This window comes from Colius striatus, chromosome 26, assembly GCF_028858725.1.
Source record: "Colius striatus isolate bColStr4 chromosome 26, bColStr4.1.hap1, whole genome shotgun sequence".
In the NCBI taxonomy this organism is placed as follows: domain Eukaryota; kingdom Metazoa; phylum Chordata; class Aves; order Coliiformes; family Coliidae; genus Colius; species Colius striatus.
This window is the reverse complement of record NC_084784.1, coordinates 4,106,255-4,128,279: the sequence shown is the minus strand read 5'-3', so window position 1 is coordinate 4,128,279 and position 22,025 is coordinate 4,106,255. Positions and strand designations below refer to the sequence as shown.

The window sequence follows — 22,025 nt, the reverse complement described above, 5'->3', positions numbered from 1 at the left end:
CACTGCAAGGGGGGTGAGATGAATCCACTCCCCGCCTCGCAGCTCGGGGCCGGGACCCCCCGGGACACCCCCCCGGCTGCGGCCTCTTCGGGCTCTGCCGGCGCCGACCCCCCTCCCCGGGGGGAACGGGGAAAAGGGGGGGAGTGTTTGGACAGGGATGCGGGGTGTGGGGTGGGTTGGGGGGGGTCCCAGCCACCGTGGGGCCCCCGCCGCGCTCCCGGCTCAGGCGCGCTCCCGGGGGAGGCGGGGGGCGGCGGCGGCGCTCACGGGCGCGGGCGCGGACACGGGCGGGGGCTGCGCGTTCTGCCCCGCGCACAGTCGCGCCCCGTTCCCTTCCCTGCCGGTACCGTCGCCGGTATCGTTGTCCCGGTAAGTGCCCGAGCGTGGACGGGGCGGGAGGGGACGCGGCGCCCGGGAACCGACCGGCCGGGGGACGCTCCGTGGGGTGGTGGGAGGGGAGGGGAGGGGAGGGGAGGGGGCACACGGACGCGGGTGTCCGTGGGCAGAGACACCCGCAGCGGCGACGCGGGGACACCGTATCCCGACAGGACGAGACGAGACGGGGCGGGAGGGGGAGCTCCGCGGCCGCAGCCCCCCCGCAGCTCCCGGGGTGGGCTCCGGTGATGCCGGGGGCAAGGTCGGTCTCACCCCCAACGGGGCCGGGGGGAGCGGGGCGGGTGGAAGCCGCCGCTGCAGCGATTTCGTTGCCGTTCGTTAATCGGAGCTGCGGGGCGCGGAAAACGACACCGGGCGGCCCCGACCGAGGCGGGGAGCGGCGGGTCCCGGTCCCTAAACGCTCGTCTCCGCCCGCAGCCCCCGCGCTGGCCGCCGGCATGAAGACAGAAGAGGCTCCGTCCTGCCTGCAGCAGCCGACGCCGGTCCTGGGCTTCGGTGAGTACCGGGGGGACGGCGAGCTGCTGCCGCTCGTGGGGAGAGACCCCCGGCCACCCTCCCCAGCACGGGCTTCCCCATCCTCATCCTCCCCGGGGCCGCTCCGGGGGGGGTCTCGGGGTGTCCCCAAGTTGCAGCGGCACCAGCCGGCCCCGCGCTGCCCGTTTTTGTCGCCCACCGCAGCATCCCGGCGCGTCTCCCGCTCCTCTGCGGGGTTTATTTCCCACTCGGGAAGGAGATTCCTTCTCCCCGCGGCTTGTCGGGGCGCCCAGCGAAGGGGCAGAACCCCCCCGTCTCAGCCCGGCTTTGTGCTTTGCCAATTTTGAGGCAGCAAAAGCCCCGGAGGGATGTTGGCACGGTGCAAAAATGCCACCGAGAGACCCCCGAAGCAGCTGCTGCTCTGCGGGACGAGCTTGTCCCGAACGGCGGGCAGCCGGGGAGGGACACGGACCCCTCCAGCACCCGGCCCTTGTCCGCTCCGGCCTCCCGCCTCTGCCCCCAGGAGCCCCCGGTTTGCCCCTTCGCTGATTTTGGGGAGGGGGCTCTCGGCCCAGCCCCGGGGCCATCGCTGACCCCCGATTTACATCACACCGTGGGGAGGAGCCGGGGCCACCCGGAGCGGGGCAAGTCCAAGGGCCTGGCCTCGGGGGGTTGATTCTGGCTCGGGCTGGGGTGAAGCAGCCGGGAGCTGAGCTCCTCCTCGCCGCCAGCCCGGGGGTCGCGTCCCCCTCCTCACCCCTTTTCCCTTTCCCAGAGAGCCACGGCACGGGGGGTCCGAGGTTGTTCCTCCTCCACCGATTCGCGGGGCCGAGCTGTTGCGGTTTTGCCGCTCCGATGCTTTTTAGGGCAGAATCTCCTTCACTTTCAGTTTTGCCTCCCCCTCCCGGGCGGCTGCGGTGGGATTCAGGCGAGATGATCGTCTGCCCGGGGGGATTTCACCTCCCCTCTGCTCCCCCACCCGGAGCTCGGGGTCTCTCCCTCATCTCCTGTTGTGTTTCAGCGTCGTGACCTTGTGCTGAGTGAGGCTCAAGTGTGACTTGTTGCTGGGCAGCAGCCTCTGCTCCAGGCCCAGCCTGAGCATCCTGAGCTGGGCATCAGGATCCTGCTGCCTCCCTGAGTCCCAGACCCCTGACACCCTCCTGCCTGAGTCCCAGACTCCTGACACCCTCCTGCCTTCCCCAACCCCTGACACCCTCCTGCCTTCCCCAACCCCTGACACCCTCCTGCCTTCCCCAACCCCTGACACCCTCCTGCCTCAGTCCCAGACCCCTGACACCCTCCTGCCTGAGTCCCAGACCCCTGACACCCTCCTGCCTTCCCCAACCCCTGACACCCTCCTGCCTGAGTCCCAGACCCCTGACACCCTCCTGCCTGAGTCCCAGACCCCTGACACCCTCCTGCCTGCTCATGGAGTGAGAGGGAGGGAGGGACAACCATCCCTGGGGCTGCAGTTTCGTGTCTCTCCCTTTCAGACTGATCCCACACTCCCAGAGCTCACTGGTGACCTCACTGTCTGTCCTCAGGCCAACTCCCTATTCCATTATTCCCTGCTTTTTTCCTGGGGGTTTTCAGTCCCAGCTGCCTCTGACCCACCAGAGCTTTGGCTGGGCCCAGGGTCACACACAGCCCACGGGGTCTGAGGCAAGAAGGGTGGAAATATCTGACTCCAGCAGTAAACAACGTGGGGAAAAGTGAGAAGTGGAGGCTCAGCATGGGATAAACGCCCACGGAGAGGCTGTGCCCGTGCCCACAGCCCCTGGGACGTGGCTGCTTCTTGCCTTGGCCCTCCACACCACGCTGCTCTGTGTGTCCCAGCGCTTCTCCTGCCATTTCCCACCCCTCCTTGTTGGCTTTGACCCCTTGTCCCTCAGGCATCCCCGAATCAGAGCTGGGCTCAGCGTCCCCCCTCACCTCGGTGGCCCCTTGGCGGCTTGGCCTTTGGAAGCAGCCCTAAGCTTCACCCACGGGATGCCATCGTCCCCCTCCAAGCCTCAGCCAGGGCCCAGGCAGGTGTTCCACAAGCTCCCAGGAGGATAAAAGCATCGAGAGGCTGGAGAGGACAGAGATAAGTGGTTGTAAAAGCCAAGGAGCTTGGCAGGGTGGAGGCTGTGGCCACGCAGAGGGTGCCGCCGCCTGGCTCAGCCCGCAGCCCAGATCCAGAGCAGCAGATAGTGTGTTTATTACTCACTCCTTCACCTTGAAGTTCTCCTGACAGAGCCTTTGAAGAGCAGCCACAGATTTACGTGTTGATAACACTGAGGAAGGGGGGGGAAGGGGAAAAAAAACCCCTTCCCAAAGCTCTGGAGCCTTTTCCAACAGCTCTTAGCACCAAATCTGGGGTGAAACTGGAGCCAAGTCAGATGTGGGTCTGTCCCCTGGCCTTGTTTCCGACGAGCTCAGCGTCTGAGACACAAACACGTTTGCTGTCTGCTTCCCGAAGGTGTGTTCCCCACGTCCCCTGTGCCAGAGCCACGGGCTCAGGCTTCCCCAGGAACCTCAACCCCAGAACGTGCTGCTTGTGCAGCGCCGGCTGTGACAGGGCTGAGGCTGCCCCGGCAGCCCCTGTGCTGAGCCCCCCCTTCGCCCTCCCAACCCGCACAGAAACCACGCAGAGCCCCAAAGGTGGCGACTGCAGGGAGCTCTGAGGCTGAGCCGCCAGGGCAGGGAACACCCCGCTCACACGGCCCTTCCCCTTTCCCTGGGTGCAGGTTCAGAGCCCAAGCTGCGGGATGTGCGTGCCGGCTGCGGGAGCTGTGTGCCGGCTGCGGGAGCTGTGTGCCGGCTGCGGGATGTGTGTGCCGGCTGAGGCTGAGCCGCCAGGGCAGGGAACACCCTGCTCACACTGCCCTTGCCCATTTTTGTGGGTGCAGGTTCAGAGCCCAAGCTGCGGGATGTGTGTGCCGGCTGCGGGATGTGTGTGCCGGCTGCGGGATGTGTGTGCCGGCTGCGGGATGTGTGTGCCGGCTGAGGCTGAGCTCCGCGGGCACTGAACACCCCGCTCACACGACCCTTCCCCTTTCTGTGGGTGCAGGTTCAGAGCCGAAGCTGCGGGATGTGTGTGCCGGCTGCGGGATGTGTGTGCCGGCTGCGGGATGTGTGTGCCGGCTGCGGGATGTGTGTGCCGGCTGTGGGATGTGTGTGCCGGCTGAGGCTGAGCTCCCAGGGCACTGAACACCCCGCTCACACTGCCCTTGCCCGTTTTTGTGGGTGCAGGTTCAGAGCCCAAGCTGCAGGAGATGCGTGCCGGCTGCGGGATGTGTGTGCCGGCTGCGGGATGTGTGTGCGTGTGCCGGCTGCGGGATGTGTGTGCCGGCTGCGGGATGTGTGTGCCGGCTGAGGCTGAGCTCCCAGGGCACTGAACACCCCGCTCACACGACCCTTCCCCTTTCTCCGGGTGCAGGTTCAGAGCCCAAGCTGCGGGAGGTCTGTGCCGGCTGCGACACCCCCATCGCCGATCGCTTCCTGCTGCGGGTCAACGAGCGCTCGTGGCACGAGACCTGCGTGAAATGCGCCGCGTGTCTGCAGCCGCTCTCGGGCACCTGCTACTGCCGCAACCGGCAGCTCTACTGCAAGCACGACTACGAGAAGTAAGCGCTGTCCCGCTCTTCCCCTTCCCCCGCCCCCCTCTCGTCTCTTTCGGCTGCTGTTGGAGGTGCGGGGTGGGGGGTTCTGCCAAAGGGCATCGTCGCGGCGTCGCAGGGGCTGGTGAGGAGCAGTGGAGATGATCTGGAGAGCCTGCAAAGGGATGCTGTCCAAGCAGAGAGCTTTGGTTTCCCTTGGTGATGTGGGATGAAGAGGTACAAGGGATGAGCTGGTGGCTGAGGAGCAGGGGAGATGATCTGGAGAGCCTGCAAAGGGATGCTGTCCAAGCAGAGAGCTTTGGTTTCCCTTGGTGATGTGGGATGAAGAGGTACAAGGGATGAGCTGGTGGCTGAGGAGCAGGGGAGATGATCTGGAGAGCCTGCAAAGGGATGCTGTCCAAGCAGAGCGCTTTGGTTGCTCTTGGTGATGTGGGATGAAGAGGCAGAAGGGATGTTGGGATGCTTTTCAGAGCTTGCTGGCTGTTGGGATGCTTTTCAGAGCCACGTGGGATGTCCAGGAGGTGACAGCACTCGGTGCTTTGTCCTTGTGGGCCGGCAGATTTGAGCTGAGGAGCTTTGTGAAGGTTCCCATGAGCCTGGTGTGCAGTGGGACAGCCCCTCCTTGGTGTGAGGGGGCACAGGCCGGGTCAGAACAGGGCAGAGGGGCTGCAGAAGGCTGTGGAGCACAAGTCCTGTGAGACAGAGAGACTGTGAGTGCTGAGAGGCTTGGGAGGAGCATGGAGTGATCCTGCAGCAGGCAGGAGCCCAGCCTGAGGCACTTCCATGGCCAGAGCCCTCGGCCTCCAGTTGCCTTTTTGCTGTGGAGCTGGTGGCAGGACAGTGTTGTTTTCTGGGCAGGGTTTTGGGCTGTTTCCCCCCAGCACCATCCTTGCTGCAATCAGACACAGCTCCAGGGCTGCAGACCCTTTGCTCTGAAGCAAGAGGCTGCTCCTACAAACACCCCTCCAGGGTCTCCATCTCCTCCAGGTGCCTTTGCAAGTCACCTCAGGCGCCTGGGCTCAGCACCTCGGTGCTCCCAGCTATGGGAATTTCCAGGGAGGCAAACTCTCAGTCCTCCTGTTTGGAAATCTCATCCCCCTGGAGTATTTGTTCTTGGCCTTGACTTCCCAAAGCTCGTGCTTTTGGCCAGGGATGAATCCCAGGCTGCTGCAGGCAGCGTCGCCCCGGGGCTGTGGTGGAGACCGGGGCCCGCGGCGCGGTGACCTGCAGGGGAGACCCCATCTGGCATTGATCCCTTCTCATGTGAAACTCAGCAAGGAGAGGAAAATGCTTTAATGGAGAGATAAGCCAGCAGCTGCAGCTGAACGTGGGGGGGGAAGGAACGGGCTGTTGATCTAGAGATGAAATGTTAAGCCTGAAGATGGATGTTGTTCTGCAGTCCCAGTCATATAAAACCACAAGCTGAGGGCTTTGCTGAAGCTCTCCTCTTCCCCTTTCGCCTGGGGCCCAGGAGGCTCTGCTGAGCTCTGCTCAGGCACCTGCCCTGTAAACCCAGCTCTGGGCAGCCTGTGGAAACACAACTGCTGAGGAGGAGGAGGAGGAGGAAGGAGGAATACTCCTGGAGGATGATAGAGTGGCTGCAGCGGCCGGGTCCTGGGCGCCTTGTTTACTTTGAAGTTTGTTGTGTGGAATGACAGGCCATGTGGGGGCTGCAGAGGAGCTGTCAGGAGGGATCTGAACCGCAGCCTCGCGCTGGCAGCCTTCCCCTCTCCTCCACACTCTCCTTTTGCCCATGTGGAGATGATTTGCTCGTCCTCTGGGGAAGATACGGGCTGAACTCGGCTCGAACCTGACTTGCAGCGGCCGCCGGCACGTGACTGGCACAGCTGGGCACAGGCTGAGCCCCTCGAGAGCCCCCTGTGCCCCCATCACTGGGGCTGGGGAGGAGAGAGGGCTGGGGAGGGGCTGACTGAGCACACCCCAGCTCCAGGCTCTGCCCATGTCCACGCTGAGCCCCTCCTGGAGCTCCCCCCACCCCGTCACGCCTTTGAACAACGATCCCCAGCCACGAGGGCTCTGGGGACGCAGCAAAAGGGTGGCCAAGGTCCAGGGAGCTCTCTCTTTCCTTTGCCTTTGAAAGCCCTCCTCAGCCAGCCCCGTGTGTGGAGCAGGGATGTTGAGGGAGCAGCCATGGGAAAGCCAGGCTCTGACACCAGACCTGAGGCTGCCAAAGTGCTGTGGCACCCTGCAGTGACACCAGCATCGGCCCTGACCTGTCTTTGGATGGTTTTCTGGGTGATGGCAGGTTAGGGAGAGCTCAGAAGAGAGTGGTGCATGAGACAGAGGCTGTAGGAGCTGGTTTTGTCCCTAGGGTGAGGTGGTGTGTGGGCTCTGGTGACAGCTGGGGTGAGGAGGGAGGGCACAGGGGACCAAAAGCGGTTGGTGGATGCAGAGAAGCAGCGTTGGTGCAGCCCAGGAGCAGCCAGCAGCCCTGCTCCTCCTTGCTGAAGAGGTGGGGAGCGAGGCACTGACCCTCCCTGCCCCATCCTGGGTGACTGACCCAGACCCAGCACTTTGGCAGCTCTTCTGAGCGAGCTGGTTAATGTTTAGAACCATGTGGGAGGGAGCAGAGATCTCCTGGGCAGGAGGAGCTGCGACAGGACTTGGACAGCAGCGAGCCCAGGCCCTGTGTGCAGACCCAGCTGCATTCCAGGAGCAGGAGTCAGGCCCTAGAAATGATGAAACTGGTGTTGAAACCACGAGGATTTGCTGGTTTTTCTTCCTCTTGTGGTGGGATTTTTTCTGTCTGTTTTGGTCTTTTAAGTACAAAAGTTTCTCCTCCCCCTTTGCTGCACTTGGGACGTTTGGTCACAGGCAGCTCAGGAAGCTCCAGAGCTCTTCCTGGGCACAAGGACATGAAAAAGTGGTGCTGGAGATGTTATTTATAACCTGGGAAACAGGGGAAAGGTGTTCAAATGGGAAGGACTGCAAGAGCTGATGGTGGCTACTGCCCTTAGAAAGGGGCTTCTGGTTGCCCCTCTAACTTTGTTTTACCAAGCACCACTGTCCCTGATGTGCTGAAGATCCTGGTTCTCCTGCTGCAAAGGCAGCAGGAGGGGATCCATCCTTCCATCCATCCATCCTTCCATCCATCCATCCATCCTTCCATCCTTCTATCCATCCATCCTTCCATCCATCCATCCATCATCCATCCATCTATCCATCCTTCCATCCATCCATCCATCCTTCTATCCATCCATCCATCCTTCCATCCATCCATCCATCCTTCTATCCATCCATCCATCATCCATCCATCTTTCCATCCATCCATCAATCATCCATCCTTCCATCCATCCATCCATCCATCCATCCATCCTTCCATCCATCCATCCATCCATCCATCCTTCATCCATCCATCCTCCCATCCTTCTATCCATCCATCCATCCATCCATCATCCATCACCCACCCTTCTGCCCCTCTTGCCCCTGTGCAGCTTCTCTATCTGCTGAGCACCAGGGTCCCCCCCAGGCCAAGTGTGTTGTGCCGTGCTGCCCTGTGGGGCTGGGGGCAGTTAATGAGCAGGGACAGTGCCCTGGGAGGGAGCAAACGGATGAGATGAGGAGCTCCCTGACTCGAACGGAGCTGAAGGAGGAACCATCATCTTCTGGCTCATGGGACTGAGATGCCCTTTGGTAGCAAGCTGTGGCTCTGAGGAGCAGCCACTGCTCCTGTCTCGAGGCACTTTGCTCCTCCAGGCTGGGGAGGTGGCTGTGGCAGGAGCTCAGCAGCTCAGACCCGGGCAGGAGCTTTTCGGGCCGATCCCAGCGGGTTCTGCAGCTTTCCCTCTCCATCAGATGCAGCAGGACCAGTATCCCAAAGCTTCAGCAGGACAACCCCACAGCAGAAACAGCCCCTCCTGGCCTCTCCCCCCAGCCTGTGCACCTCCTCCCTCGCCGGAGCCCGATGATTAACGGCGCTAATTACCCGCAGCTCTCCCGTCCCCTCGCGGTGGCTCGTTCCCAGGAAATGAAACACTAACGCTGTAACCGCTGGGAAATGAAGGGAATATGCAGATGTGCCTCGAGCACGACGCAGGAGCAGCCTCCACGTGCTGCCTGTCCTCTCCCCAGGCTGGGGGTCGTTATTCTGGGGGGGAGGAAGAACTTTTGTGTGTGTGCAGCACGTGATCTTTCCCCTGGCTTCAAGAGGTGCAGCTGACTCTGAGAGATGCTCTTTCCCCCTTTTTTTTTGGGGGGGTGAGGGGTTTTTTGCCTGCCACATTTGTGTCACAGGGCTTTGAGTCTCTCCTGGATCACCCCCAGCACCAACTTTCACTCTGTTACTGGGCAGAGTTCTCTGAACCTGGAGCCCAGAGTCTGGTGTCAGCTCTGAGTGCAGCACCAGCACAAATCATCTGCTTTCTCCTCTGATGAGGAAAAGGGAAATATCAACCCCAAAAAGCTTGGATGTCAAAGCAAACAACCAGGATCCAAGGCAGCAGCTTGGCCCAGCACAGCCCCAGCTGCTGGGCTCCTGCCCTGAGAGAAGCTGGGTGAGGAGAGCTGGGTGCTGCAGGCCAGGGGCAGGGTTAGAGCTCTGGGTGCTGTTCCCACCCCAGCACCTCTGTTTCCCCTCTGTTTCCCCTCCAGCACCACTTACCCCGCCAGCAGCAGGGTCTGGGTGTTACCTGCAGGCTCTGAGCGCCGCAGCTCCCCTGCAGCAAAGCCCCGGCGCCAGCTCCCAGAGCAGCAGCCCCAGGGAGCGCTCCGGGGCGGGGGCTGAGGGTCTGCAAGGTGCTGGAGGCTCAGAGGCTGTACCACACGCCTCAGCAGCTCTCAGCCGAGGACAGGGACCAGCAGAGGGCAGCCGCGAAGGTGCCCGAGAGGATGCTGCGGGAGCCGGTGCGGCGGTGCCGGGGGCTGCAGCACGGCCCCAGGGCAGCCCTTCCCTGCCCCTGCGCTGGGAAACCACCACACTGCAGCAGCATTGCAGCTGGAAAAGGCCTTTAAGACCATCGTGTCCAGGCGTTTCACAACCACTTCATAAAGCCCAAGTGTCCAGCCTCTGCCAGGCTGGAAGATCCCCGGGGCAAAGGGAGCCCAGGCTCTGCTCTTCTCTCACAACCAGCAGCGGTTTAGAGAGGATTCAGCTGAAGGGATCTGCTTGAAGGGATGGACCCGAGGGGCCCCGGGTGTCAGCACAGGGTTTGCAGCCCGTGGCTGGTGGCAGTGAGGGAAAGGGCTTGGAGAAGCACAGAGTGCTGCTGTGCTGCTGTTACCCCCTCAGCTCTCATCTCCAAACTCATCTAAAGCTGCAAGTGCAGCACTGACAGGCCAGTGCTCAGCTCCTCCACCCTCTGTTCCCTTCTAGGAGAGGTCTGTGTGGAACCAGGTGCTGGCAATGTGGTGTCACACTGTGCCCTCCAAACGGGACCCTCCTCCCAGCCATCAGGGAGGGCTGAAGTTCCTCCTTCCCCCTGGTTCCTCTCGAGGTGTTTTCCTGCTTCCCACCCCTCCCTCTCCTTCCCTCTGCTCTCTGATCCTCTCTGGAGCCCTGGTAGCTCCATTCCCTTTTGTTGCACAAATTGAATTACAAGGCAGATCCATATTCTCCTTCCAGCTTTCATTTCCACCTCCCTCTTAATGCAATTACTCTGAAATGTGGTTAATTACCTCGTATCCCGACCGTCTCAGTGGCAGCTTCACACATCTCTGGCTGCTCACACCCCTCTTCCCCAGCCCTGCTGGAACTGGAGCTGCTCAGCTGAGAAGCAGCATCTCAAATCCCTGACTCCTGGGTGGGTTTTGCTGGTGGCAGAAGGTGAAGAGGGGAAGAAACCTGGTCTGGAGAAAAAAAAACCCACAGAGATGCACAAGTTTAATCACCAAAGTGCCTGCAAAGGGGCTCCATCATTAACAATGTGCTTGTAAGGGGCTGCAACAAACCCCCAGAGCAGAGACAACCCCTCTCAGTGCTGCTGTAAACTTAGGGCCATGGGGGTTTTTCCCCCTCTCTTCTTCCCTCTCACTTCTCCTTTCCCTTCTCTCTCCTCTCTCCACCACGAGCCAGCACAGGCAGGTCTCCCTTGCTGTTAATCCAGCCAGTTCTGGAGTTAAGTGGGCTCCTGTTCAGTGGCTGCAGCTTTTACCAGCCAAAAGAAGAGAGAATCGATTCAGATGTTCTAAATCTGGATGCTGCTTCACTCCAGAGCCTCCACAGAGAGGGATTTGGGAGCTGGGGGTGTCAGCTGGCTGTAGCAGATCGCTCTGAGGCAGCCTCCCCCTCCACTGTTGCTCCCCAAGGCTGCTGTTAGCAGATGCACCTCAGCTCTGCTCGAGCCTCCTCAGCCCAGTTTGAGGCTGAAACACCAGCTCCTGGGCCACAGCTGCTTTGCAGCAGCAGGTCAGCTCTCCATGCCACCAGCCCTGCTTCGAGGGAGGATTTCTGCTCAGCCCCTGCAGTGAGGATGCTCTGCTGCTCCTGACCCTCAGTGGCACAGAGAGGACGTGCCCAGAGCGACCCAGAAAGTCTATAGCAGGGTGCTAAAGTCTATTGCCAGGTGCTTGCCCACTTCAGCCCCGGGGTGCAGAGCTCTGACACCCCTCCAGAGGCTTGTTGCCAGGAGCACGGGCTCCAGTGGCCACGCTGGGACGGGACAGGGCTCAGTGTCGCTCGGGGTGGGAGGCAGCAGGCTCTGAACCAGCCCCTGCAAGGCCCCTTCCTCCCTTGGAACAGCAGAAGGAGGCAGAGCAGAGAGTTTAATTTAAATCACATCTCCCAAGCTTGTTCTTTTCTCAATCAATATTGCTTTTTACATCATATCTAATCTCTCCCCCCCCCCCCAAAGTAAAATCTAATGAAATAATTCTAATGAATGTTTAATGATGTTCTTTTGTCATTATTAAATCTGTAATAAAAGTGTCTGCAGCCCTCCTCCTCCTCCCCTGCTCATACCCCCTCTGCCAGCCCTCCCTCTCCCCTGCACACCCCTCGCTGCTGTCTCTCCTGTCCCCTCCTGGCTGTGACAACGGCGGCTCCAGACCTGCAAACAGGAAATGAGAAAAGGAGAAACAGGATATTGAGTTTTGGATGCTATCTGGATGGGTAATATCACCCCTAGCTACTGAGCAGAGCAGCCCTTCTCCTGCCAGGCATACTAATGGAGGCTTCCTGGAGCCAGGCAATAAGGCAGGACAAAATCAATATGAATTGATAACTCCCAACTTGCAGCCTGACGACCTGGAGAGAGAGAGGCTTTGTTTTGGGGGGGGTTGTGTCTTGTTGGAACAAGAGGAGAGAGAAAGGAGCTGCTGGTTCCTTTCTCAGGGGAAGGCACGGAGGAGCTGCTTTGCTGGTTCAGCACCAGGACACATCTCTCCCCAGAGGGGTGGAAGCCTCGTGGAGATGCAGTTCTGGGCTTTCCAAGAGCTCAGGGTGGAGTTGAGGGGCAGCCTGAGCCCTGACTTGGGGCAGCTCGCCAAGGCTTGGAGGAGAAAATCATGTCAAAGCAGCAGAGGGCAATGCCATTCTCTGGGCAGGAGCCCCCCTTCTCCCTCCTGCACAAGAGGCTTTGCCCCCCTGTTCTGGCAGCTCACACAACATCCTGGGGGAAGCACCAAGTGCAGGAGCCCACAGGAGCTGCTGAATTCCAGCAGGAACTTCACAGGGGCTCCAGGAGGAACAATCCTGCACCAGCCCCCACCAGCCCTGCCCGGCCCTGCTCAGCTCAGGGGGAAGCTGGGGGATCCCCACAGCCTCCTCTGGAGATATTAGCCAACAAAAAGCATCCAGGGCACACTCTGGAGAGCCCAAAGCTGCAGCCCAGTTCCAGTCCAGTGCAGGTCTGTGGCGGTTCAGCAGCTGAATCCCACCTTCCTACAGCTCTGAGACAGCCTGAAATGTGGGATCAGTGCTGGGCAGGAACGTTTTAGCCTGTGCTGTGCAGAGCTGAGGGGGCTGGCAGGGGCCGAAGCCCCCAGCACGCTGCCCCAGTGACAGGGAGCGTTCTCAGCCCAGGAGGGCTCTCACAGGGCTGTGGTGTGAGGCAGCTGGGATGGGGTCAGGCAGGGTGTTGAAGGGCAGCAGGGGAGTGCTCAGGGTCCCTGTGCTGCTGCCATCCCTCTGCTCTGGGGGGTCTGGAAGGGCTCTGCTGGCTTTTGCTCCTCAGGAGCAGCAGTAAGTGCTGGCTGCACTCCCTGCAGGCGTGGACCTGCCGTGCTCTCCCCCTGCACAAACCCCCTGCCTGGGCCACTCACCACCCCTCCAGCCCCAGCAGGTCCCTGTGGGGACACAGACAAGTCAGCCTCCCGTTTTGAGACCTGCTTTCAGCACCACCAGAGCTCTATGTGCAGGGAGCTGCTGTGGGGTGCAGAGTGGGATGGTTTGGGACAGGGGGTAAGGTGCAGCAAACGCACCCAGCCCCCCTTCACACACACCCCCCCCTCCCCTGGCAGTGGGAGAAGAAGGGGCTGGGGAGGCTTGGGGGCCCACACTGTTTTGTTAACATTCAGCAGTGATATGACAGGCACCCTCTGAATTCTGGGAGATTTTAATAAAGAAGACAGGCCTGTGAAATTTAATAAGAGAGTTCATCAGATTATATGGTGATGGCTCAGTGCCACCGTGCTGGCAGCAATATCCTCACCGTGGGGGGGTTTAACCCCTTGAGGGACAGAGCAGCAGCAACCTATTAAATCTTTCAGCAGCATTTCACTCGTGTCACTTCAATATTTATGAAGCTCTCAGGCTTTGGGAACCTCTTGGTGTAGCTTTGGGAGCCTCTCTGGTGTAGCTTTGGGAGCCTCTTGGTGTAGCTTTGGGAGCCTCTTGGTGTAGCTTTGGGAGCTTCTCTGGTGTAGCTTTGGGAGCCTCTTGGTGTCACTTTGGGAGCCTCTTGGTGTAGCTTTGGGAGCTTCTCTGGTGTAGCTTTGGGAGCCTCTTGGTGTAGCTTTGGGAACCTCTTGGTGTAGCTTTGGGAACCTCTTGGTGTAGCTTTGGGAACCTCTCTGGTGTAGCTTTGGGAGCTTCTCTGGTGTAGCTTTGGGAGTCTCTTGGTGTAGCTTTGGGAACCTCTCTGGTGTAGCTTTGGGAGCCTCTCTGGTGTAGCTTTGGGAGCCTCTCTGGTGTCACTTTGGGAACCTCTCTGGTGTTGCTTTGGGAACCTCTCTGGTGGTGGTTTTGCTCTTTTGCCCCTGGTTGGGGTTTTTGGCAGTGCTGGTGCTTTGGTTGGGTGCTTTGGGGGGGTTTTTCCCCCCTTCCCCAGCGTTGTGTTGTTGCTGATATGAAGTGAATGAAGAGCCTGTAACCCCTCCTGAGTGGCTGCTGGGGGTGGTTATAGGGGCTGGCCAAGCAGAGCCACACTTAGGTGCAGGGTTTTTTGGGGGTTACATGAAATGCTGCGCAAGGTGCTGGATGCAGAACCCTGGGGGAGATCTCCCTGCTGCATGCTCCATCCCCAAACCCTTCTGTTCTGCTCCACTCACCCCTGTGTGCCCAGCAATGGATGGAGAAGGCCAGGCCACCCCCAAACTGTGAAGCTGCTTTGGCTCCCAACCCCTCCTCCTGCCTTCCAGGGAAGCATTTAAGGGAGATGCCCAACACTTGTCCTTTTAAAGGTGCCTTTTCTCTGCTCCTGGGGGAGCACTCTGCAGGCAGTTTGGCTTTGCCAAGCTCTGACTTGGGAAGGTTTCTGCACCCCTGCTCACATCAGAGCTTCAGAGGGAAGGGAGAGCAAAGGCAACTTGCCCCTAAATTACTCCTCCCCTCTCTGCCCCCGAAGTTGCTGGGAGAAGCCAGGAGGCAGCAGAAGGGCTTTGTCCCCCCCAGCCCCGCGGTGCCAGCCCGTGTGCCGCGCTGGGGCCTGGAGGAGCCCGTTGTGCCGCTGCCCCCGGCTCCCTGGAGTGTCCCTTGGCCCGTCACACGCGCTCAGCCCCCGGCCCCAGGCCTGGAGAAGGGGCTTTGCCGGTTCCACTTCAGTATTTCAGACGGCTACGATGGATTTTGCAGCTCGGTGTTAAGCAAACAGACCTCGCTTGAGCCTGGACCGCTTCATTTTGGCTAAACCCTAACTAAACAGGGCAGCTTCACCAAGCACAGGCCTCCCAGCTTATCCCTTGCTTCGTTAACACCTTCTAATCCCACCGAGGCCGTCGTTGCTCCCCTCAAATTACCCTTCCCAGGCCAGGGTTCGGTGCCACAGCAGAGCAGAGACAGCTCGCTGCTCAGCGCATCCCCATCCGCTGCGGCTGGGAGAGCCTTGGCCCCGGCTCCCATGGGGACCCAGCAGGGATTCACGGGCAGCTGGGCCTTGGGGTGTTCCACCAGGGCTAAGGGCTGGGGAATGAACCCCTTGGGATGTCTGGGGAGGGGTCTGGGGGCTGCTGAGGCACGTGCAGAGGCAGAGAGATGCTGTGCTGCAGCTCCTCTCCCACTGCCCCGCGCTGGGAGCTGCCCTGGGACCAGCTCTGGCTCCTGGTGGGAGCTGCCCTGGGACCAGCTCTGGCTCCTGATGGGCTCTCCCTGCTGGGAGCTGCCCTGGTACCAGCTCTGGATCCTGGTGGGCTCTCCCTGCTGGGAGCTGCCCTGGGACTGGCTCTGGCTCCTGGTGGGCTCTCCCTGCTGGGAGCTGCCCTGGTACCAGCTCTGGATCCTGGTGGGCTCTCCCTGGTGGGAGCTGCCCTGGGACCAGCTCTGGCTCCTGGTGGGCTCTCCCTGCTGGGAGCTGCCCTGGTACCAGCTCTGGATCCTGGTGGGCTCTCCCTGGTGGGAGCTGCCCTGGGACTGGCTCTGGCTCCTGGTGGGCTCTCCCTGCTGGGAGCTGCCCTGGGACCGGCTCTGGCTCCTGGTGGGCTCTCCCTGCTTGTTGTGCTCCTATAAACCAGTGGCAAACGGCAAGAGACAGCGAAGCTGCAGGAGGGATGAGGGATGGCCAATAACTGTGTAGCTCCTCGCCTCAGGGTGCTGCAGGGACTGGGGTTTTGGGCAGATGTTGGGCATCGCTGTAGAGTCCAGGCATGAAGAAGCAGCGGGGGTGGGATGTGGGGGCTCAGGCAGGCAGCACCCGGCTCCCTCCACAGCCCCACACACCTCGCAGCGGGTCTGGCCTCCAGCCTGGCATCAGAGCTCTCCTGAGACCTCCTGGATCTCCCCCGTGCCTGGGGGATGAGCTGCCCCCGAGCTGCCCGCGGGTGCTGCCAGGCTGCTCCCCTGCCCCCAGCAGCGCTGCTCTGGCCCCACACGTCCTCCAGAGCGAGGGAAGCGCTGCCAGAGCCTGTCCCCGCGGCCCCCAGCCCCTCTCCCGGCGCTGACCCGCGAGGGACCGTCCCGCTCCTCCAGAGCCGGCTCCGCGGCTCCCGGGGCCGTTCCCAGCCGCAGCCCTCCCCAGCGCCGGGATCCGAGGCTGCGGACCCCGGGGAGCGCCTGCCCCTGCCCGCTGGGCGCCTTCCACACGCCCCCAGCGACGAGGAAGCCTCAACGCACCGTCTGCGGGGCAAATCTCAACCTCCGAGGGGTTGCGAGGAGACAAAGCGCGCTCAGGAGGGGATGGGGAGACCCGGCCGGCCCCTGGTGGGTGCTGGGGCTGGGGAGTGCTGCTGCCGAGGCTGCTCTCTGCATGTCACCGTGGCTGCTGCTCCTCAGAGCACCGTCCCCGTGAGCTTTGGGAACCCGCTGCCTTGCGGGACCGGCGCTGGGAGCGGCTCTGCGCTCGCAGCCTCCCCCCGCCCGCAGCCCAGACGTGCTCCTGTTCCCATGGCAACGCAAACAATATTACCTCGCCTTAAACGGATTCGGGCAATATTAAAACCAGGCTCTTTAGGAATTCCTGCTGTTGGAGGGGCTGAGAATTTTAATCTAGTGTAATGTGAGCTGACACCGTGTTTATGAGCCGCTCGCCCCGTGTTTGCTTCAATTAGCGCGGAGCGGAGAGGATCCGTGTCGGGGGCAGCAGCCTGATTGAGTTACAGCACAGCCCCTCGCAGGCTCCCTGCGCCTCCAACCAGCCCCTTCCACAGCAACCGGCGAGTGACAGCGCCCCCGGGGCTCCTCAACCGCCCGGTGCCCGCCGCAGGGCGCCTCTGCCTGGCGAGGAGCTGGCTGGGTGACAGAGCCCAGAGCGGGGTGAGCAGTGCCACGGAGCCCGGTGTGAGGCTGTGGCCAGGGCAGTTCCACAGGGATGGGCTCTGGGGCCACTCTGGTTCAGCATCAACCACCTGGGTGAGGGGACAGAGGGACCCTCAGCAATGGCACCAAACTGGGAGCACTGGCTGATTGCCCAGAGGCTCCCGGGGTCAGGCACCAGTATCCTCCCACCCCAGCCTGAAGGGCGGGAGCGTTGGCAGCTCCACGTCAGCGCCGCGTCGCCGTCCCTGCGTGACCCCAGGCAGCTGTGCCTCGGCTCCATCCTTGGCTCTGCTTCTCTTGACTGTTTCAGTTCTGTACCAGAAGGATGTCGGGGCTGGAGAGGGAGAGATTTGGACTGGGCTGAGGGTCGGGCTGGGGTTGTGCCTGGAACCCTCTCCCGGTTCCCTCCTTCGTGGAGACGGCGAGGGGTTGTGGCTAGAGGCTGCTCTTTCCTCCAGCTTCTCCAACCCTGCTCCCATGATTATTTTCCAAGTGTGAATCACACAAAGGGGAAGAAGGGGGAGAGAGAAAGGAGGATGCATGCAAACACAGCGCCACAAAGCAGAGAGAAACCCCACACCACTCCAGCTGGAGTGTCCCAGGCACTTCAGCCGGGAGCCACCGCACCGCACAAATCCACGCTGGTATTTGGAAGGGCTGAGCCCACCCCTGTAAAGCCTCTTCATCCTGCTCCACAGAGTTTGCCAGGAGGATTAACCCAGTCTTGTTCTCAATCCCAGTTTATGAGTTCCCTGCTGGTGGGGAAGATCCTGTGTGTTTAAACAACAGCCTAATTAATCCCCATTTTATTACTTTCTCTTGTCAAGTGGCTAAATAGAAGCTGTCAGCCGGCAGCCACCACCGCTCACATTTGTTTAGATCCCAAATTACTTCATCAGAACCATCTGCTCTGCGTGTGGGGCACACAGCACTTGTTTATCCCTCTCTCTGGACGCAGCGTGGGGCACAAGCCGCCTCCCCCACGGGACTCCCCGTGCAAGGCTCCCCCGGGCCCCGGGGCCCGTCCTGGAGGGGTCCGTGGAGGGCTCTGGCCAGCAGCAACCGAACAAAGGCAGGCAGGGAGGAGCAGGGGCCACTTGCCTGGCAAGTCTGTGTTGCCCCTGGTACCCTGCAGGGTGAGAAAGCCCCAGAACACAGCTGGGACGGATGCTGTTCGCTGGGCCGTGTCAGCACGGCTCCAAACATCCCGCTCCTTCGTCCCCGGGCTTCCCCAGCCCCAGGGCTGAGCTTCCCTGCGCCGGTGCCTGAGCCGCAGGGCCCTTGTTTGCAGGCTGTTCCAGACCAAGTGCAGCAGCTGCCTGAAGGCCATCGGCCCCTCCGAGCTCATCATGCGGGTGCTGGAGAACGTCTACCACGTGCACTGCTTCTGCTGCTGCGAGTGCGAGCGGCGGCTGCAGCGCGGAGACGAGTTTGTGCTCAAAGAGGGGCAGCTCCTGTGCCGCAGCGACTACGAGAAGGAGAAGGAGATGCTGAGCGCCATCAGCCCAGCGCCCACCGAGTCGGGTGAGGGGCTGGAGCCGTGCTGAGGGGGGAGCAGAGCCAGCCTGCTCCTTGGTTAGTGTTAGGGGTCTTCAGAGGGAGGTGCAGGCAGGTTGGGGGTTGTACATCCTCTGCCTTTGGGAAACAGCTCCTTCCACGGGGAACAGATCTTCAGGGGGCTCTGGCCAGGCTGCAGCAATGGGATGAAGGGCCAGGTCCTGCACTTGGGCCACACCAGCCCCAGGCAATGCCACAGGCTGGGGCAGAGGGGCTGGAAAGCTGCCCAGAGGGAAAGGCCCCTGATGGGCACTGAAAGGAGCCAGCAGCGTGCCCAGGGGGAGGCCGAGAATGGAGCCGAGGGAGAAATGGAGCCCTGAGAGGGGTGTGAGCCCCTGTGCCAGGCTGCCCAGGGAGCTGGGGCAGTGCCCAGCCCTGCAGGGACCCCAGAGCCGTGGGGCTGAGGGAGAAATGGAGCCCTGAGAGGGGTGTGAGCCCTGTGCCAGGCTGCCCAGGGAGCTGGGGCAGTGCCCAGCCCTGCAGGGACCCCAGAGCCGTGGGGCTGAGGGCTCAGTGGTGGCCGTGGCAGGGGGAGGGCTCAGAGCTGGGCTCCAGCAGCTCCAGGGGCTTTCCCAACCCGAGTGACTCCATGAACTGACAGCGTTGCCCTGAGCCCTCAGTCTGTGAGCTCCCCTGGCTTCACTCTGCCCTTCAAAAGGCTCACAGGGAAGCCCTGCCCTGGGAGATGGCCCAGGAGGGCCCCTCTCCGCTGCAGCCCCGTGTTCCCCCGCAGTGAAAAGCGAGGACGAGGACGGCGGCCACTCGCACGGCAAAGGCAACGAGGAGAGCAAAGACCACAAGCGCTCCAAGCGCCCGCGCACCATCCTGACCACGCAGCAGCGCCGCGCCTTCAAGGCCTCCTTCGAGGTGTCCTCCAAGCCCTGCAGAAAGGTACCAGGAGGCCTCTCAGCACAGCCCCTCCCTCGGATCCTTTCCGAGGTTCTGATGGAGCTTCTCTGTGGACAGGTGAGAGAGACCCTGGCGGCCGAGACGGGCCTGACCGTGCGGGTGGTGCAGGTGTGGTTCCAGAACCAAAGAGCTAAGGTGAGCGAGGTTTCTCGGGACACAGCCGGGTCTCGCCTGCCCGTGGGGTGCCACAGATGCTCACACAAGGACGAGGCAACGGAGGAATTGCTTGGAAGGTGGCTAGAACAGCGCAGGCCCAGCCCCACCTAGTCCTACAGCTCGAATCCAGCAGCAGCGAGCACAGAAACACGAGAACCGATGAATTCTAGGTGTCTGCAGGATGATTTGTTTGGGTTTGGGTTTGGTTTGGTTTATTTCTCACTTGCTTTCCCCACTCCCACTAGAGACTGGAGGGATCCCCCACTTCCTTCTTCCAGGAGTAGGAACGTCGCCAATTTTGCCAAATTTCAGGTGTAAAACCAGGAAATGTGTGGCTCAAAACCCCTGTTAGCAAGGCAAAGCCCCGTGGCCTGTCAACTGCAAATGGCATCTCCCACAAAGGCTTCTCAAGCAGGGGCAGAGGAGTCACCCCGAGGAGCCCGAGCAGGCCCTGCTGTGTTAAACCCAACCCACTGCTCTCCCCTCCCAGTCAGAACTCAAATCCAGGGTCTGGGTCTCCTTGCAGATGAAGAAGATTGCTCGAAGGCAACAACAGCAGCAGCAGCAGCAGCAGGAGCAGGACCAGCTGGGCAACCCTCGCCTGGGGACCGGGAGAGGGACGGGGCGCAGCAGCCGGCAGAGCAACGACGACAGCGAAGGTGAGGAGCCCGGGCAGGGGCTGCGGGCTGGGCTGGGGGAGGCACTCAGAGAGGGAATGTGTGCAAGGACAGAGCAGCCAGAAACATGCAGCCTGGCTTGGAACTGGTGTGTACGAGCTGGAATGAGCGGGGAGCCTTCAGACTCAGCTTGCTGGAGAGACTCAGCTTGCTGGAGAGCAGCTCTGTGGATACAGCTCTGGTGGGCAGCAAACCAAACGTGGGCCAGAAGGAGCTCTGTGTGTGTGTGTGTGGAGCTGCTCCACTTGGGCCACCAACCACTCAGAGCAGGGTGAATTTTTGCGAGGGTGCTCTGCCCTGTCGCCCAGCCTCTGCTCCAACACACCCTCCCCGGTTGTGTCCTCAGACGGCGCCAGCGTTCACGGCCTGGATGGGCTCCTGGTGCCCTACCCCCGGCTGCCCCAGCAGCAGCTGCTGCCCCTGGAGCAGAACGGCTACAGCACAGACCTGTACAGACAAGGGCTGACGCCACCTCAGCTGCCCGGAGACCACCTGCACCCCTACGGTAGGGGACTGGCGCGGGGTTGTCCCCCCCCTGCGCCGAGCCCGCCCGGAGCCCTCCGAGGCGCCGGGAGCCAACCGTGCCGCGGCTGCTGATGGGGGCAGTGGGGAATCCACATACAGCCCTTGGACCTTGGTGCTGAGGCTTTCTCAGGCCACAGCCTCTGCCTGGGCTCTGCGAGGGGCAGGGCCTTCCCTCCACCCCACACAAAATACCCGGGGAGGGAGGAAAGGGTTGGGGCTTCCCCTCTGCTCCAGGAAAGCCACAGCTGAAGCACAGCGTCCAGTCCTGGGCTCCCCCGGCTCCAGAGAGACAAGGAACTGCTGGAGAGAGGCCAGCAAAGGGCTACCCTGATGCTGAGGGAACTGGAGCGCCTCCCTGATGGGGAAAAGGCTGCGGGAGCTGGGGCTGGGATTCTGTGAGGCTGCCCCCGCGTGTGGCCAGCCCGCTGCCCGTTGCTGAGGGTGGGACACGGCCCTGCCCTCACCCTCACTCGGCTCCTTTTCCCTCCCCTCTCCTAGACTCAGAAGGAGTTTTCCACGATATGGACAGTGACAGCATCAGCCACCTGGGAGACTGCCTGCTGTCCACAGCCGAGGCCAACCTCCTCCAAGCCCGCGTGGGCAACCCCATCGACCGACTCTACTCCATGCAGAGCTCCTACTTCACGTCCTGACCTCAGACAAGCTCCCCAGACTCTGCACGAGCGCTCTCGGATGGATGGATGCTGCTCCCGACTCAGAACAAGGGCGGGGGGAGAGGAAACAAGACCGAGACCTTCAGAGACGTTCCCCGAGCGCTGCACCCCGGAGCAGGCGACTGGGCTCCGCCACGCTCTCAGCGGGGACTCGTGGGGACCCTTCGCAGCCTGAAGGACTTTGGATCACCTCTCTCCCCCCTTGTTTCTTCCCTAGCCACGAGTAGATGGATGGTATGATGTTGTTTAGCTGTAACTTTAGCAGTTTGTCCAGTGTTGAAGCTTTTGAGCATTTTGTCCTGCAAGCAAAGACTGGCCAAAGCTGAGCAGAGCTGCCCCTGGGAGGAGGAGCTGCCCTCCCTTTATTTAAGCCTCGGTCGCAGCCGAGCTGCTCGCTGTGCTGCTTCCCCTCGTTCCCCAGCCCAGGGGAAGGGGACAAGGGACAAGGCTCACTTTCATCAGTAAAACCCCAGGTCCTGAGGCGTCCCTACGGGCTGCTGCTGCCTCAGATGTGTCCCACGTGGCTCAGCCCAGGGCAGTTCGTTAACGTCTGACATTTCAGCAATGCCCAGCGCTTGGGGCCCCGACTGAAACGTCCCTGCTGCGAGAAACAACACGAGAGTCATCCCCTGTGGCATCCCAGGGGAGTGTAACACACTCCCAGCGAGCTCCCCATCGCCTCTGTGTCTGCCTGTCTCGACAAGACCTGTTTCACTCCCTTCATGGACAGAAGGAGTTGTTCTTCCTACACGACACACCGATTTCCATTCGTTTCCTTTTAAACCAGCAAAGTGACAGCAGGACTCAGCCAAGAGAACCTCCTCGAGCTGTGTGTTACTTGTAGAGGCTCTTGCACTAGAGATGGTCTCAGTTTAGATGGAGTTTTGAGAGAATGTTACAGTGAACCACGTGCAAATCGATGTTTCTCCCAAATACCAGAGACAGCTTCACCTGCTGACATCCCCCCTCCTCT

At 61.3% G+C, this 22,025-nt stretch overlaps 1 protein-coding gene across 1 annotated transcript; it reads left to right on the top strand.

The window, feature by feature from the left end:
• Nucleotides 1-833: 833 nt before the first annotated feature.
• Nucleotides 834-21,031, top strand: LOC133627984 (LIM homeobox transcription factor 1-alpha-like). The gene is made up of 8 exons (XM_062015640.1): nucleotides 834-891; nucleotides 4,292-4,478; nucleotides 17,846-18,078; nucleotides 18,845-19,002; nucleotides 19,078-19,155; nucleotides 19,703-19,835; nucleotides 20,200-20,358; nucleotides 20,877-21,031. The coding sequence occupies exons 1-8, from the start codon at nucleotides 834-836 to the stop codon at nucleotides 21,029-21,031; spliced, it is 1,161 nt and encodes a 386-aa protein (XP_061871624.1).
• The last annotated feature ends 994 nt before the right edge of the window (nucleotides 21,032-22,025 follow it).

Excerpts from the sequence above, each read along its gene's own strand:
- LOC133627984 (XM_062015640.1), top strand. The coding sequence starts at position 834 with ATGAAGACAGAAGAGGCTCCGTCCTGCCTGCAGCAGCCGACGCCGGTC. Across the intron at positions 18,079-18,844 it reads CCCAGCGCCCACCGAGTCGG|TGAAAAGCGAGGACGAGGAC; the intron begins GTGAGGGGCTGG and ends GTTCCCCCGCAG. Across the intron at positions 19,156-19,702 it reads TCCAGAACCAAAGAGCTAAG|ATGAAGAAGATTGCTCGAAG; the intron begins GTGAGCGAGGTT and ends GTCTCCTTGCAG.